The sequence below is a fragment of the Hylobates moloch genome, unplaced genomic scaffold (assembly GCF_009828535.3).
Source record: "Hylobates moloch isolate HMO894 unplaced genomic scaffold, HMol_V3 SCAFFOLD_11, whole genome shotgun sequence".
In the NCBI taxonomy this organism is placed as follows: Eukaryota; Metazoa; Chordata; class Mammalia; order Primates; family Hylobatidae; genus Hylobates; species Hylobates moloch.
Genome location: NW_026652286.1, coordinates 34,750,567 through 34,763,682, shown reverse-complemented (window position 1 = coordinate 34,763,682; position 13,116 = coordinate 34,750,567). Strand labels below are relative to the sequence as shown.

Sequence of the window (13,116 nt, the reverse complement as noted above, 5' to 3'; positions counted from 1 at the left end):
TTAGAAAGTTCCTTCTGAGAATAGCATGGGGAATTGAGACCAGAGTGAGGACAGAAAGGAGTCAGGGTCTGTGTGGTTTGGAGGGAGCTGCAATGATTTGGGCTGGAGAACTCAAAATCTGAGGGATAATTAGAGGGATTCAAGAGCCTCAAGGGGAAGCATGAGTATTTCACAATACATTTTGAAAGATAAAGCCCATGTCTATGGAAAGAATGTCATTCCACGGGATTCTACCTATCCCACTGTTCCTTGATTCAGCGGATACTTTTCTGGGTCTAGGCACTACTGGTTAATATGGTGGTGAGGGAGGCACTCCTGCAGCTTCTCTGTCCTTGGCTGTTGTGAAACAAGATTTAGCAGAAGTTTAAGACTAGGATGGGAAAAAAGAGTAGATTTTAAATGTTCTCATCACAAAGAAGTATGTGAAGTGCTTGGTATGTTAGCCTGATGTTATCGTCTCACAAGGTATATACATCTATCATCACATTGTAGCCCATAAATATATGTACTGCAAGACTTTGTTCTTTTAGGTAGGGGCTGGAATGATTACTTGTCAATTTAAAAATTCAGATAAAAAATAAGACAATTTCCTAGAGTAAATGATTGCCTTGTGGGACAGAATTAAAGAGAATTCTCTTTGTTGTAAAGAAATCAGCCCCCTAAAAAACGAAAACACAAATGCACTAATTTTTGTGGTCGTTTCTTGGGCATAGATTATGAGTGACCCTATCTAGAAGGTATTTCTTACTTATGATAACCAAGTTTAGATGGGCTTCAGGTCATAGTTGTAGTGTTCTGAATCTGTGTTAGAGGACACAGAGTGAGGCTGAGCAAATCTCTGTTGGACTTAAGACTCGTTCTTCTCCAGTTAAGTCATAGTCATACACAGATGGAATATGTTTTCATCCGTGTGGTATTACGCTTACATACCTTTTTTTATCTTAACAGGTGGTAACAAACAGGGATACACAAGAAACTCTCCTCTGCATGGCCTGTGTGTTTGAAGTTTCAAATAGTGAACATGGAGCACAACATCATATTTACAGGCTTGTAAAGGACTGAACATGGTTATTTATATATATAGATATCTGTATATACATACACACATATGTGCACACACACACTCTCTCTCCATTATTGAACGACTGACTGTAAACCTCACCACACAGGGTGGTGCCCTGGCTCCGAGGTCACCCCGACTTTTCTAAATCTTGTTTTTTCATGTGTTCATACTATCATTGTAGCTGTGAAGTTCTGGTACAGTTGTAAAAAGAGAAATTGAGTTGTTTCTCTATGTTCTTCAGATGTGCAGCCCACAATTCCTCGGGAAAGGTGAACCTGAACAACCCAAGTCTCTCTCTGCAGAGCCCTGTTTCTAATTGTGGTAGAAAATATTGAGACAGAGCATTTGCCATGGGACATTTACAGCCTTTATACAAATGTATTTAGTTCTCTTTTTTTCCAACATAAAATTCTTGTTTTAAGATACAAGTAAAATTAATCTTTAAATATAAATGTAAATTAGTACACAAAACTAAGAATCTTTAGACTTATCTTTGTAACTAATTAGGGTGGAAGTTATGAAAGAATGTAATTCACTAAATTATTTTTTAAATGAAACCTTTTTTTTTCTTTTTGAAACCAAATGTTAAACTATAGCCTTAAGAAATGCTTGGTAGAAGTGTCCTAATGAGACAAATTTGTACTTTTTTCCTCAAGGTTAACACTAATCTCCTAATCCATTAAACTCTTGAACAGGTATTACAAAGGAAGAAAACTTCACCCCTTATCCTTAACATATATAGTATATTTAAAAAATATAAAATTGTATTGTACTAATGTGATGATTATTTAATGAAAAAGAAAAGATGGCTCTTTTTGCAATAAGTAGATACATACTGAAAAAAATCTAAACTTACAATGTTTATAGTCTTGTGTGTGCAGTTATATTTTATATGGACAACCAAATTTTTTATTAAGATGAGTAAATATTTGAACCACTGAATTTTAATAACAAAATTTTTAAATTGGCATGAATACTGAATACTGCACTGTGAGATGCAAAGTATACAGAATCTGTGGCTGGGAGAAAATTTCATCAAATAGACAAGTAAAAGGCTCATCAGTTTTAGCATCTCTGCTCCCCAGAAAATTGTAAGCATCCTCACCAGCCTGTGGATACATTCTTTATTTCTAGTGACCCAATATGCATATTAACCTGCTATAACTAGGGCTATATGTGTAGGTATGTGTATACATACATACAAATGCACATATAGAGTTACTCAACACATTTAGTGAACACTTGTTTAGTGTCACTCAGTTTGCTAGGTGCTGATATGTATGTATATCTCAATGTGTCTGTAGACTTAGATACATCCTCTCGAAGCACATCCATTTCCTTAGCCTCTCTCAGTAAGTTACAGTACTTGTTTGACTTAGGTTTAAGAGGCCCAGCTACCCATCTCTGACCTTTTCAAATAGGCTCATTTGGGAGACTCTTTTGCCAGGAGAGATTCAACTTTCCAGTCTAAGTATTCCAGAGCATTGCCCAGGCAGAGTTGGTTTGATGTGGCCAGATGTTTTGAGGTATTTCCCATAAGTGTTTCACTGGGGAGAGAACAGGGAGTACTCCTCCAACTTCCCAAAGAAATATGTTTTTATAAGTGGTAGGAACATGTGCACACAATAGAACATGAAGTAAGTTTTTTAACTTGTAAAACATGTCAAGATTTTTCCACCAAGCTAGAAAATAAAAAACTTAGTTCTACCACATCCAGTTAACTTACACACCCCCTTCCCTGTCTCAACACCTGCTTTGACCTTGCTTCTGTATTATTACATCAGTCAGCATCTTGTGGTCCCGAACACGAGGGTGTGGCTGGCTCGTGGGAAACAGCAAAACACTGACTTAAGCCTGACCTCTCCCAAATTGGGAAGACCAGAGGAGAAAGTGCAAAACTGTCCCCATTTGGAATGCCCATTCCTTCTAGAAACCAGTTGGGACAGTGCTCCTCTGCCCTTCATAAGCATACTACTGTTGATTCCCTGATTCCAGGCTGGCCTGTGAAGGATTGCCCCAGGTGTCCCCTTTCACGGTCGTCACATTTACAGTGACTTCTTTTGAACACCCCTCTTAGGGATGTTTCTTTCGCTTTTATTTCCTGCATCTTTCCTTAAGGGAAGCCCCATCCTCTCCCAGGACCAGGAGTATATGACCAGCCGAGCACAAATGGCTAAAAGCCAAGCTATCCTGGAACTTCAATGGGAGAGCTGTCTGGTTCATATTCTACCCAGGAATGGGACTTTTCAGTGCAGCCAGGAGGGCTCTTGGGACTTCCTTTCCAAAGCACAAAAATACTGGGACCCAAGAAGAACAGCTAGAGGACAACTCTTTTGGCGCAGAGACGGACACAGCCCAGTCTGCTGACCTCACAGGGTCAGCTGGACCCCCTGGTGCTTCACCACTTGCATCCTCTTGCTCAGAATGCCTTTGCAGTTGAGTTTTCTGGGTTTCTGTGATTGACCTTGAGGTTTACTCCTTGCTCTTACAACATTTCTAAAGATTTTTAAAAGTTTACTTCTTGTTTTGTTTTTCTAAAGCTTTCTCCAGGACAGGTATTTTCCCTGTCTTAACCACTGGTCCAGTCATCCCAGTGGGCTTCTCTTTGTCTCTCCCAGATTAGACTTTGGGTGAGATTGGCATCACAACATCTAATCGGAATCTGTCTTTTGTCCTTCCTTCTGTATGGCAGTCTCCCTTTGTTATGAAAGCTTTCTAAAGCATATAAAGAAGCCTTCCCAGAGCCCCATCTCACTTCTCTTCCAGGTGCAGTATCCCCTCGAGACCCTCTGGTGGCAGGCTTGCTTCACGGCCGTCTTGTGTTGTCACTGCAGAGTTTAGAGGCCAGTTTTCCACAGCTAAACAGGGAGGAGCTGCAGAATGGGCCTCTGGTCTCTGGGCATTCATTTCCATCATAGAGGTTGAGAATAAAACAAAGACTTCTTCACACATGTTCTAGAACCCCAGAATGGCCCAAACTACCTGAGACCAGGGTTTCTCAACCTTGACACTGTTGACATTTTGGACTGGGTAATTCTTTGTTCTGCAGAGCTGTCCTTTGCACTGTAGGAGATTTACTAATATCCCTGGCCTCTACCCAGTAGTACCACTAGCACCTCTTCCCCACCCAGCATGTCTCCAGACATTGCCAAATATCCCACCGGGTGCAAAATGATCCCCAGTCAAGACCTGTTGCCCAAGATGTTACAGGTCACAATGACCACATTTGAAATTGTTTTCCCTTTCATTTTACCCCCTGAAAGCATCTCTCCTAGAGCCTTGCAAGAGGCAGGTGACATTGTGTCCACATTTCTTCCTGTTTCAAAACTTCTGTTTCACAACGATTTCTCTCTTGCTACAAGTATTCTTTCACTCAGCACTGGGGAAGTTGGGAACAGCTGGTCACCATCATCCCTTTAATCAACTCACATCTGTTTAAAGAGTGTTTCTGATTTGACCTTCATCCCTTAGTTTACTGGGGTTAAAAAAAAGTCTCAGCAATTTTCATTATTTCTCATGGGTCTCATTATCAAACCTTTACTTATTTCAGCATATTTCCTCTGGGCTTCTTCTAGTTTCTGCCTTACAATCAATGCTATTTTGTAAATTTATTGAAACCTCTGGAACATTTCACCTTTAGAGATGGATGGAGGGATTGGTACCAGAAGAGGGCTTAGATAAATTTTCTGTCTTGAGCTGAAAGCACAGTCTACTCTCCTTCATTTTGTCGATGAGAAAGTTGAGGCCAGAGGGGAGGTGACATGTTTAGAGTCACCCAGCTGGTTAGTGACAGAAAAAGGGAGAGACTTGTCTAGGGTTCCTGCCACTTTGGTCCCTGGCCTCTCCTGGGGGAGGCTGCTGTTCTTTGGTGCTCTAAGCTTAATCCCTCAGAATGGGTGGACAGGTCAGCTTAGAAGAGATGGGGAGATTCAGGATCCCCCTGTGCCAGAGCACAGCCTCACCGGATGCTGCTTCCCACACTGAAGTGTCCTGTGTGACCGTTACTATCTGAGGCATCCACAAGCAGGTGGGAAAGCTGGCGAGCCATTTTACTTCCTGAGGACAATTCCCCAGCCACAGGCTCTGAGTCAAATTTCTATTTGGTAAGCATCCTAGCAGCAAAGTCCTGCACTCAGACCAGCCAAAAAACAGCCCTCGTTCCAAGTACTTGGTGTCAAAAGTCCCCGAATGACTTTTAAACCCAGGTCTTCTTAAGGTTTCAGTACTATGGTGGCTTTAGCAGTTGTTTTTGTGCAACTATAAATTATTTAAATCATCTGAGATGACAGTCAGTTTTACAAACCAGGTACATATTAATTTGTATAATTTTGTATATGCTCTGGTACACTATACCTGAACTAACGAAGAGTAGAACTAATTCTGTTTGTCAGTGTTCACACCTGTGACATTAGGAGGATATGTCTGCATTGCTTATTTCTTTATGTTGGTGTTTCTGTGGCAAAGCCCTGCACATGGCATTTCTGAAAAGCCTTAAATCTTTAAGATGTTGCATGTAGGGTATGCAGTGCAAAAGGCTGCCTCGGAACTGTGAGCCCTTTTGTAAGCTGGAAGCATTTCTCTTACTACTGTTACTTTTGTAGGAAGTTTTCAATTCAGAGCTGCCAAAGTGTTCCCGTAAGCAGTGCCTTAGTAATACCTTAGTCATGCCGCCAGCCTTTTCTTACACCGATTCCTAATGTTCATTTACGAATTGGCCCAATATTGGAAACAAAACAAGCAAAAATTGTCTTCAGTTTTGTTTTGTAAGCCCATTTTTTCTCCAGTTCTATAGGAAACTGACTGGTCTAAAATCCGAAACTGGACACAAGTCAGTTCTTTCACCACACTCTCAAATGTATATACCAAAACAAAAGGTTGCAACTTCATAGTTTACTATGAAAAGCAAATTGTACTTTTTAATGTTGCCTTTTAAATTCATGACCAAATACTTAGCTATTTGTGAATCTTCTGCACTCTAGCATGAAAGTGCCTTTGGTTTGAGATTCCAGCTTAGAAAAGTGCTGCCATAATAACGATAATTTGTAGAGAGACCAAAAATATTTTGAGATCACCGTAATGCCTTTGGTTTACCAGGATGAGTAACCAACCACAGGCCTCTGTTCACAAGAGCACGACGTGGTCCCCGCCTGCTGCTAGTCTGTCTGCCAGTGGGGGCCTCCCAACATCCATAGCACACTTCAGCGGAAGGACCCCAGAAACTGTTGTGTTTGTGTGTGCCAGTGACCTAGTGTGTCATTTCACCTCATCACCCAGCCCTGCGTCCGGATGAGGGGACTTCCGCACAAACAACAGAATCTCGGCCGGTGGACAGATACTACAGCTTTCTCCTCCTCCTTGTGTTCGTGTTCAGTCTCTGTGGAGACTTTCTTTTCCATTCAAATGACAGTGCGCACTTATCTGGTTTACACAATGATACCATTTTGAAAGTTGGAAGCCTCAAACTGAGACGACAGTGCAGAACAAAACAAAAGTGAGTTAGGGTCGTTACAATTGAAGTGTTCTTCTTAGGGCAAACATGTTGACTCCGAGTATTGTGTATGTATGTGCTACGAGAAACTTCCAAAGAGCACCATTCACAATTTGGCATTTTCAAAGAATGTACCAGCCCTCAAAGGGGCAACTCTTTAAAGTCTTTGTTGGCTTTTATCCAAACCTTGTAGAAATTGGGAAAGCTGATAGAGGTAAGGAAGATGAGTGAAAAGGACAAGAAGGCCAAACACCAGCCAAAAAGAAACCAGGAAAAAAAGATTTTCTTTGCTAATATAGATGTAAAAATAACATCAGACATCTTTGAAAATTAGCCTCTAAACTCTTAATACATATGTTCTGTGTGTCTCTACCTGGTGTCTTTAAGAATATCCTCTCTGGGCTCTGAAATTTTAGGAGTGATTCTTATCCACTCCAAGTTGTATTTATGGAAATTTGTGCAAACAAACAAAAACTATCAAATGAAAAGAAAATGTACTCAACCTAAGTTATAGTTAGCTGCTGGAATTCTCAACTCCTCCCAGCCAGCACTATACCACAGTGTGGAAGAAATTAGTCAAATGCTTGTTTTCCTGCTTCTCTTTTCAACTGTTACTGTGCTTTGTTTGACAATAGTTTTCTCTCTTAAAAGTCGTTGCTTATATCGTTAAGAATGAAGGTTTGTGTTTAAAATTTATTGCATTGCAAAGGGTAGTTTCACTGAAGTCATGCACCATTAAATAAGATGAAATATTTGTATTTAATGTCCTGCTTCCTAAGCCGTAACTTCTTTTACTCTGTGAATTTGCATTGAGTCACTCATGCTACACTACATCGCTTTAGTATTTGAGATGGCATTTATGTTTCCTCTCGTTTATCATGAAATGGGGTCAGATTCCATCAGATTCCACCTCTGTCAGGTGGACTGTTTTATCTGCCTTCCATGATGAGATATTTTTTCTCCTTCCCCTTTCTCTAAGAGAGGCTGACAGATCTAGGTGTCAATCAATTGGAAACCAGTCTCTGATTTTTTTCATTAGTTATTTTCTGTCATTAGTTTCACTGTGTAAATTAGATATCAACTGCACTTCTTTAAAAAAAAAAAAAATCTCCCTATTACCTCCTTGAAAGATTTACTTCTGTAGGCCTTTTTCAATAGGCTCGTGACTGCAGACAAGGAAAAAAAAAAAGTAAAAACAAAAACAGTATGTGCCTGAAAATGACAAAAAAAAAAATTTGTAACATTTAAAAAAGAAACCTGAATAGCCTTTAATTCTTTAATAATACACTTAAATTTTATGTAAATCGGTTTTTGCCACGTGTGTTTGTTCACATTCTAAATGACTTAATGGGATTCTCACAGTCTGTGTCTTTGTGTCATGTGTATAAAATGGGCTTGTGATGTAAGCGTTTCATCTGGTCAGTGGTTCCTTTGATATTGTACTGCTGCTGGGAGTGGGGCTGTGGAACCTGCCTTCGGGTAACTGGGTTCCTCTTGGGTAGATTGGAGAGATGGGGGTGGGCGTGGGCAAATTCTCACACATGTTTTCTTAACCTATTTGCAGAAACTTTCAAAAGGCATTTGATTAAACCTCTTGGCAGTACAGTATTCGTGTATTTGTTAACGTCTGTGTTTAGGTACTGGTACCTTTTTGTTTTAAAATGTTCTAAGTGTTGGCTTTAAAGTGAATTTATCTTTAGTATGATAGTTATATGAAAATTATAGGATTTGTGTGCAGAGAATTTTTTTATAAAGTGCTTTGTAAAAAAAAAAAAAATGTATTCTAGCTTTTGCGGTACATATGTGTGATAACTTTAATACCCATGACAGTTAAGTGCAATTATTTCATCACTCTAAAAATGCTATTTTTGTGTCAGTTCCTGCAGGTGTTTTCATGTCTTTGCAAAGTGACACATTTTGATGCCTTCTTGATAAAGTGGTAGACATTTTGTAGCTTTCTAGAAACTTTGTATTCATACGGTATCAATGAAAAATAAAGAAAATGAAAGTGTGGGTCACCTTTTTTATCTGCAAAAGTGTATGTTGTTAGGAATGAAATGTGCTTTATGTATTGTGAGTGATGATATGAAAGACAGAGTAAAGGAGGTTGCAGCTTTCATCCTTTTGAAGGTGTCTACCAAGCTTGATAATTGGAACTTTAGGTGTTATATCTAACAGGGTTTCTTAAAAAATAGCCACAAGTCAATCAATCCACTTGCCTATCTCACTCTTTAGTGCTTCATTAAAATTGACATAAGTTTTGCAGAGTGGCTTGTCTGTCGATCCCAGACTTACCCTGAGAAGCCAAGTCCCATGGGCCTTAGCACACCAGCCCAACCATTGAGTGTTTTTTTGTTGCTGTTAACCCAACTTGTTGGGCACATGCCAGGAATGAGGGATAGAGCAGAGGATGGGGTACAGAGATAAATACAGCATGGCTGTTTCCTACACAGTACTTAAATTCTCAGGAGTGGGATTGCACATTGAGCTATAACTCCTCCCAACCCCTGTCCTCAGCATCACCATGGGGTTCATGCATCTTGGCTCACTGCACTGTGGAAGCAGCTCAAGACTAGAGGAGAAATCTGGCTTGGGGGCAAAGAACTTTCTTCAACGATGATTATCTTGGACTTCTGACAATGAGACTCAAACGTACCTCGGGATCCTTCATTTGTGTGAACTAGATCTCAGAGGGTCTTGCTTCTCCTTATTTCCTTGAAGTCTGAGGCAAAGCATGCTCTGGAGGGGAGCATGAACAGAGAAATAACTTGCCTGCCCCTTTGAAAAGGGGTGATTTTCAGCAAGCCACCATTTGAAAGGAATGCCACGGTCCAGTGAATTGCTCAGAGCAGAGGGAAGGAAATGATTTAGCATTTTGTTGAAGTCCTATGCCAAGCATCTTCACCATTTTCTTTAGCCCAAATACTCTTGAAAAGTGGAATCATTTCTAATTTTTCAATAAGGAAATTGAAGGCTTAGAGATGGTAGAGGCCCTTGTTAAGGTCATACAAGCTGGTAAGTGGCAAGAATTTAGAGGTGACAGCACCTCCTTCCTTGCAGTTCTGGTGCGGCCACTCATGACACCTTTCTACCTCCTCCTCTAAAATAAGGTACTTTAATACCTCAAAAACATCCTTTGTTAGTGCCTAGGGTTCCAGTCACCTTGAGTTCAGCAGAGAGTGACCCGCTAGGTAAACCAACATCATTGAGTAAAGAGACTAGAGGAGCAAAGAGGAAGGTTCTGGTGTGATCAAGGAACAAGCAACTTTGCTGGAAACCCCTAGTCATTTCTTCCTGCCTTACTGCTTCAGGGTACAAATATGTTGCAGGGTACTATTGAATTCTTCATGCCTTATTGCTTCAGGGCACTAATATAAATAGCTACTACTTATAGGAAGCCATATAGTTATAAAGTAATCAGTGTGAGCAACTGATAAAATTCCAATAATGTGTAAGCCTCTGAGGTGTTAGTGGGTAAAATTGCCTTCAAAGCCTCCCTTGTCCTGTTTGATGCCCCATAATGCCCCATGCACCTGATTTTAAGTAGGTTATCACAAGTAGCAGGTAGGCTGCTGATTACCTGACTGCATCTTTTCAGCAAATATTTTCCCACTTGCTTAGATTTCCAAGAAGCTCAGATTTTTAATTTGTGCCCTGTGCTATTAATAAGGAACTAACTAAAATATAAAGGCACAGAATGATTGAAAGTAAAGAATGAAAAATGTATACTATCAAAACACCAAAATAAAGCTGATGTAGCTCTATTAACCTCAAACTAGTATAGCTCGAGGCAAAAATTACTACTAGAGTTAATGAAGATTACTTCAAGAAGACACAGGTTTCATTTAACCAGGAAGAATAAAGATGTTAAACTTGTAGGCACCTAATAACGTAGCTTCAAATTATATAAAGCAAAATTTGACAAATGACCATAGTGGGAGTTTTTTTAAACAAACTCATTCAGTTTCTTACAGATAGACCCCCAAAATGTAAGAATTTGAACAGCATGATTTAATGTGCTGTTCTAATACAAAATACAAAGTAACCCCGAAATTGGAGACTACATTATTTTCAAGTGCATACAGAATTGTTACAAAAATTGATCATGTCCAAGGCCAAAGGCCAGGAAACTACGGCCCATGGGCCAAATCTTGCCCATTGCCTATTTTTTAAGTGAAGTTTTATTGGAACACAGCCATTTCTTACTGTCTGTGGCTGCTTTCACATGACAATGGCACAGTGGATTTGTTGCAAAAAGATCCTATAGCTCACAAAACCTAAAATAGTTACTTTATTTACCTAAATATTACTTTATTTACCTAAATATTTACCTAAATATTACTTTATTTACCTAAAATAGTGCCTTTACAGAAAAAAATTGCCAAATCCCGTCTTAAGCCAAAAAGCAAGGTTCTACATCCAGTAGTCCTAAAAAAGATACTCATGATTCCATTTTTTCAGTGTATAGACACTGGCAAATGGTTAAAGATCCCTTTAATACCCTCATGTGGCATCCTAGTATCATTCTTAAGTGCCCCAGCCTCTCCTTTGATCGGTGGTCTGTGGGTCTGAGAATAGGCTTAGATCCTGAAAGGATGAGTGAGGAATGGTGATTTTATATATATATATATATGTTTGCTGCAGCAGCTGAAATCTCTCCTGATCTTAATATTTTATTATTAGAACAGTTAAGCAGCCCATCCACCTTATCCCTATCTTGCCATCTCCACAGATCCCTGTGGGGTTGCATCCTTGTTTGCCATTTCCTGCTACCTATTATGGTAATAACTACCTTGCCTCTGACAGCTAAGTGCTGTCACCTGAGCTCTGCTGTTCCAGACTCCTATCATCCATTCACACAAGGGAAAACTTTCAACTGTGTTCTTCAAACCACTACAGAGTTTCCCAACAGCACAGCCCACTCACTAGTGCATTCACTCTGGTTTTAATGAAGGAAATGTCTTTGGCACATAGGTAGTGGGTGTCCTGGTCATAAATTACAAATCCATCTCAGGAGCATTGCCACTTTGAACTTTCTGAGCCCTGCCTCTGTTCTGCAGGGCAGTTCTAGCATCTCCACCTCATTTACCGTAGACCATCATTTCCTCCAGACTTCAAGGAGCTATCCAGCAGCACGTTAATATCAGCTTCAGGTTTCTGCTGGGATGTTAAATCCTGAATTGTAAAACAGTATCCCACATACTGATAAACCATCCCTAATCTAGTCTAGTCTCATGTCCTCAAGATTCATTCCGAGGCATGTTTTCCCAATTCCTGCTGAGAAGAGTAGCCAAATCCTGCAGCTGTCTTGATGATCCCTCTCCTCCTGAAGCAAGGACCCGACTTCCCCAGCTGGACCGTGCTGAGGCTTTACCCTAGTAATTGGTCTAGAAGCAACGACAGGAGGTGGGGCAGGCCTTGGAGGAGGCAACACTTCATCTTGGGGGGCATTCATTTCAGTTGAGGCCTTGACATGGTCTCCAAGCAAGGAAGCCTGTTACCCATCTCCAGGAGGGAGTGGACTGCTGACCCAGAGGGTTCAGAAGTACATGAGGTTCGGAGTTCTCAGCATTTCTATCCAGATGTTCCCACCCCATGTTTAGGGTCCCACTCCTTAACTATTAGTGCCTGACTTTAACAGGATACTTGTGAGGGCTGTCAATTCAGTATTATTTGTAACTTCTAGCTTGGTTTTTAGCACAGTCTGTCCTCTAGCTGCATGAGCTGAGGATCACTTTAAATGCCAGGGAGTCCTTTGACACCATGCCCTGAGTTGAGCCTGATGTTGCCTTCCATCATTGCACTGATTGCAGTTAGCAGCAACCAACCTATTCCACAATCCTTATAATTAACACCACCCCCATCTCTCTATCATTCTAGAGATTACGTAAGTGAGTGTATCCCCTTCTTCATGGGCCCAATACCAATTTACCACAGGTGGGAGTCTTAGCTATTGTGGTGCTACAACATACCGGGGAGATGAACTGTCGTAGTTTAGGTTCCCCCAAGAAGCAGACCCTAAAAAAGGACTCAAGTGCAAAGTTTATTTAGGAGCATTAATAGAAAATATCACTGTGTAATAAAAGGTTACATTCATGAAGGTGAAATAATTTTAAACTGGTATGCACTTAATACAATTGCCATAAGGATATGAAAGAAAAATGAGAGAGCAACAAAAGAAAGTACAACTCAAAATCATACATCTCTCAGTAATTAATGAAGCAAGCAGACAAATACCAGGAAATATATAGAAATTTTGAAGTACTGAAAATACATATATGTTTGTGTGTACTGTGTGTATACTATATCCCCAAATTGTCAAATTAATATTTTTCCAATCACATATGGAAAAATGAAAACCTGTACTTGCAAATTAAGCAAGTCTCAATGTATTCAAAGGATTGCTACAATACACGCAGTATTCTCTGACCACAATGGATTTAAGATCGAAATCAGTATAAAAGGCATCTTTAGGAAAGCTCCATGCATTTGAGAATTAATAAACATTTCTAATTAGTCATAGGAAAAAGTCATGGAAATTATTTAAAACTGTCAAATCCTATTA

The 13,116-nt window shown here is 40.0% G+C and overlaps 1 protein-coding gene across 2 annotated transcripts in view; it reads left to right on the top strand.

Moving 5' to 3' along the window:
* TEAD1 (TEA domain transcription factor 1) overlaps positions 1–8,671 on the top strand; it is a 269,285-nt gene extending 260,614 nt beyond the window's left edge. For both annotated transcript variants that reach the window (XM_058446633.1, XM_032166581.2), the window contains one exon: positions 949–8,671. In XM_058446633.1, the coding sequence (XP_058302616.1) occupies positions 949–1,062 (114 nt within the window). In that variant the 3' untranslated portion in view covers positions 1,063–8,671. The remainder of the gene's footprint in view (positions 1–948) is intronic.
* Positions 8,672–13,116: the final 4,445 nt, after the last annotated feature.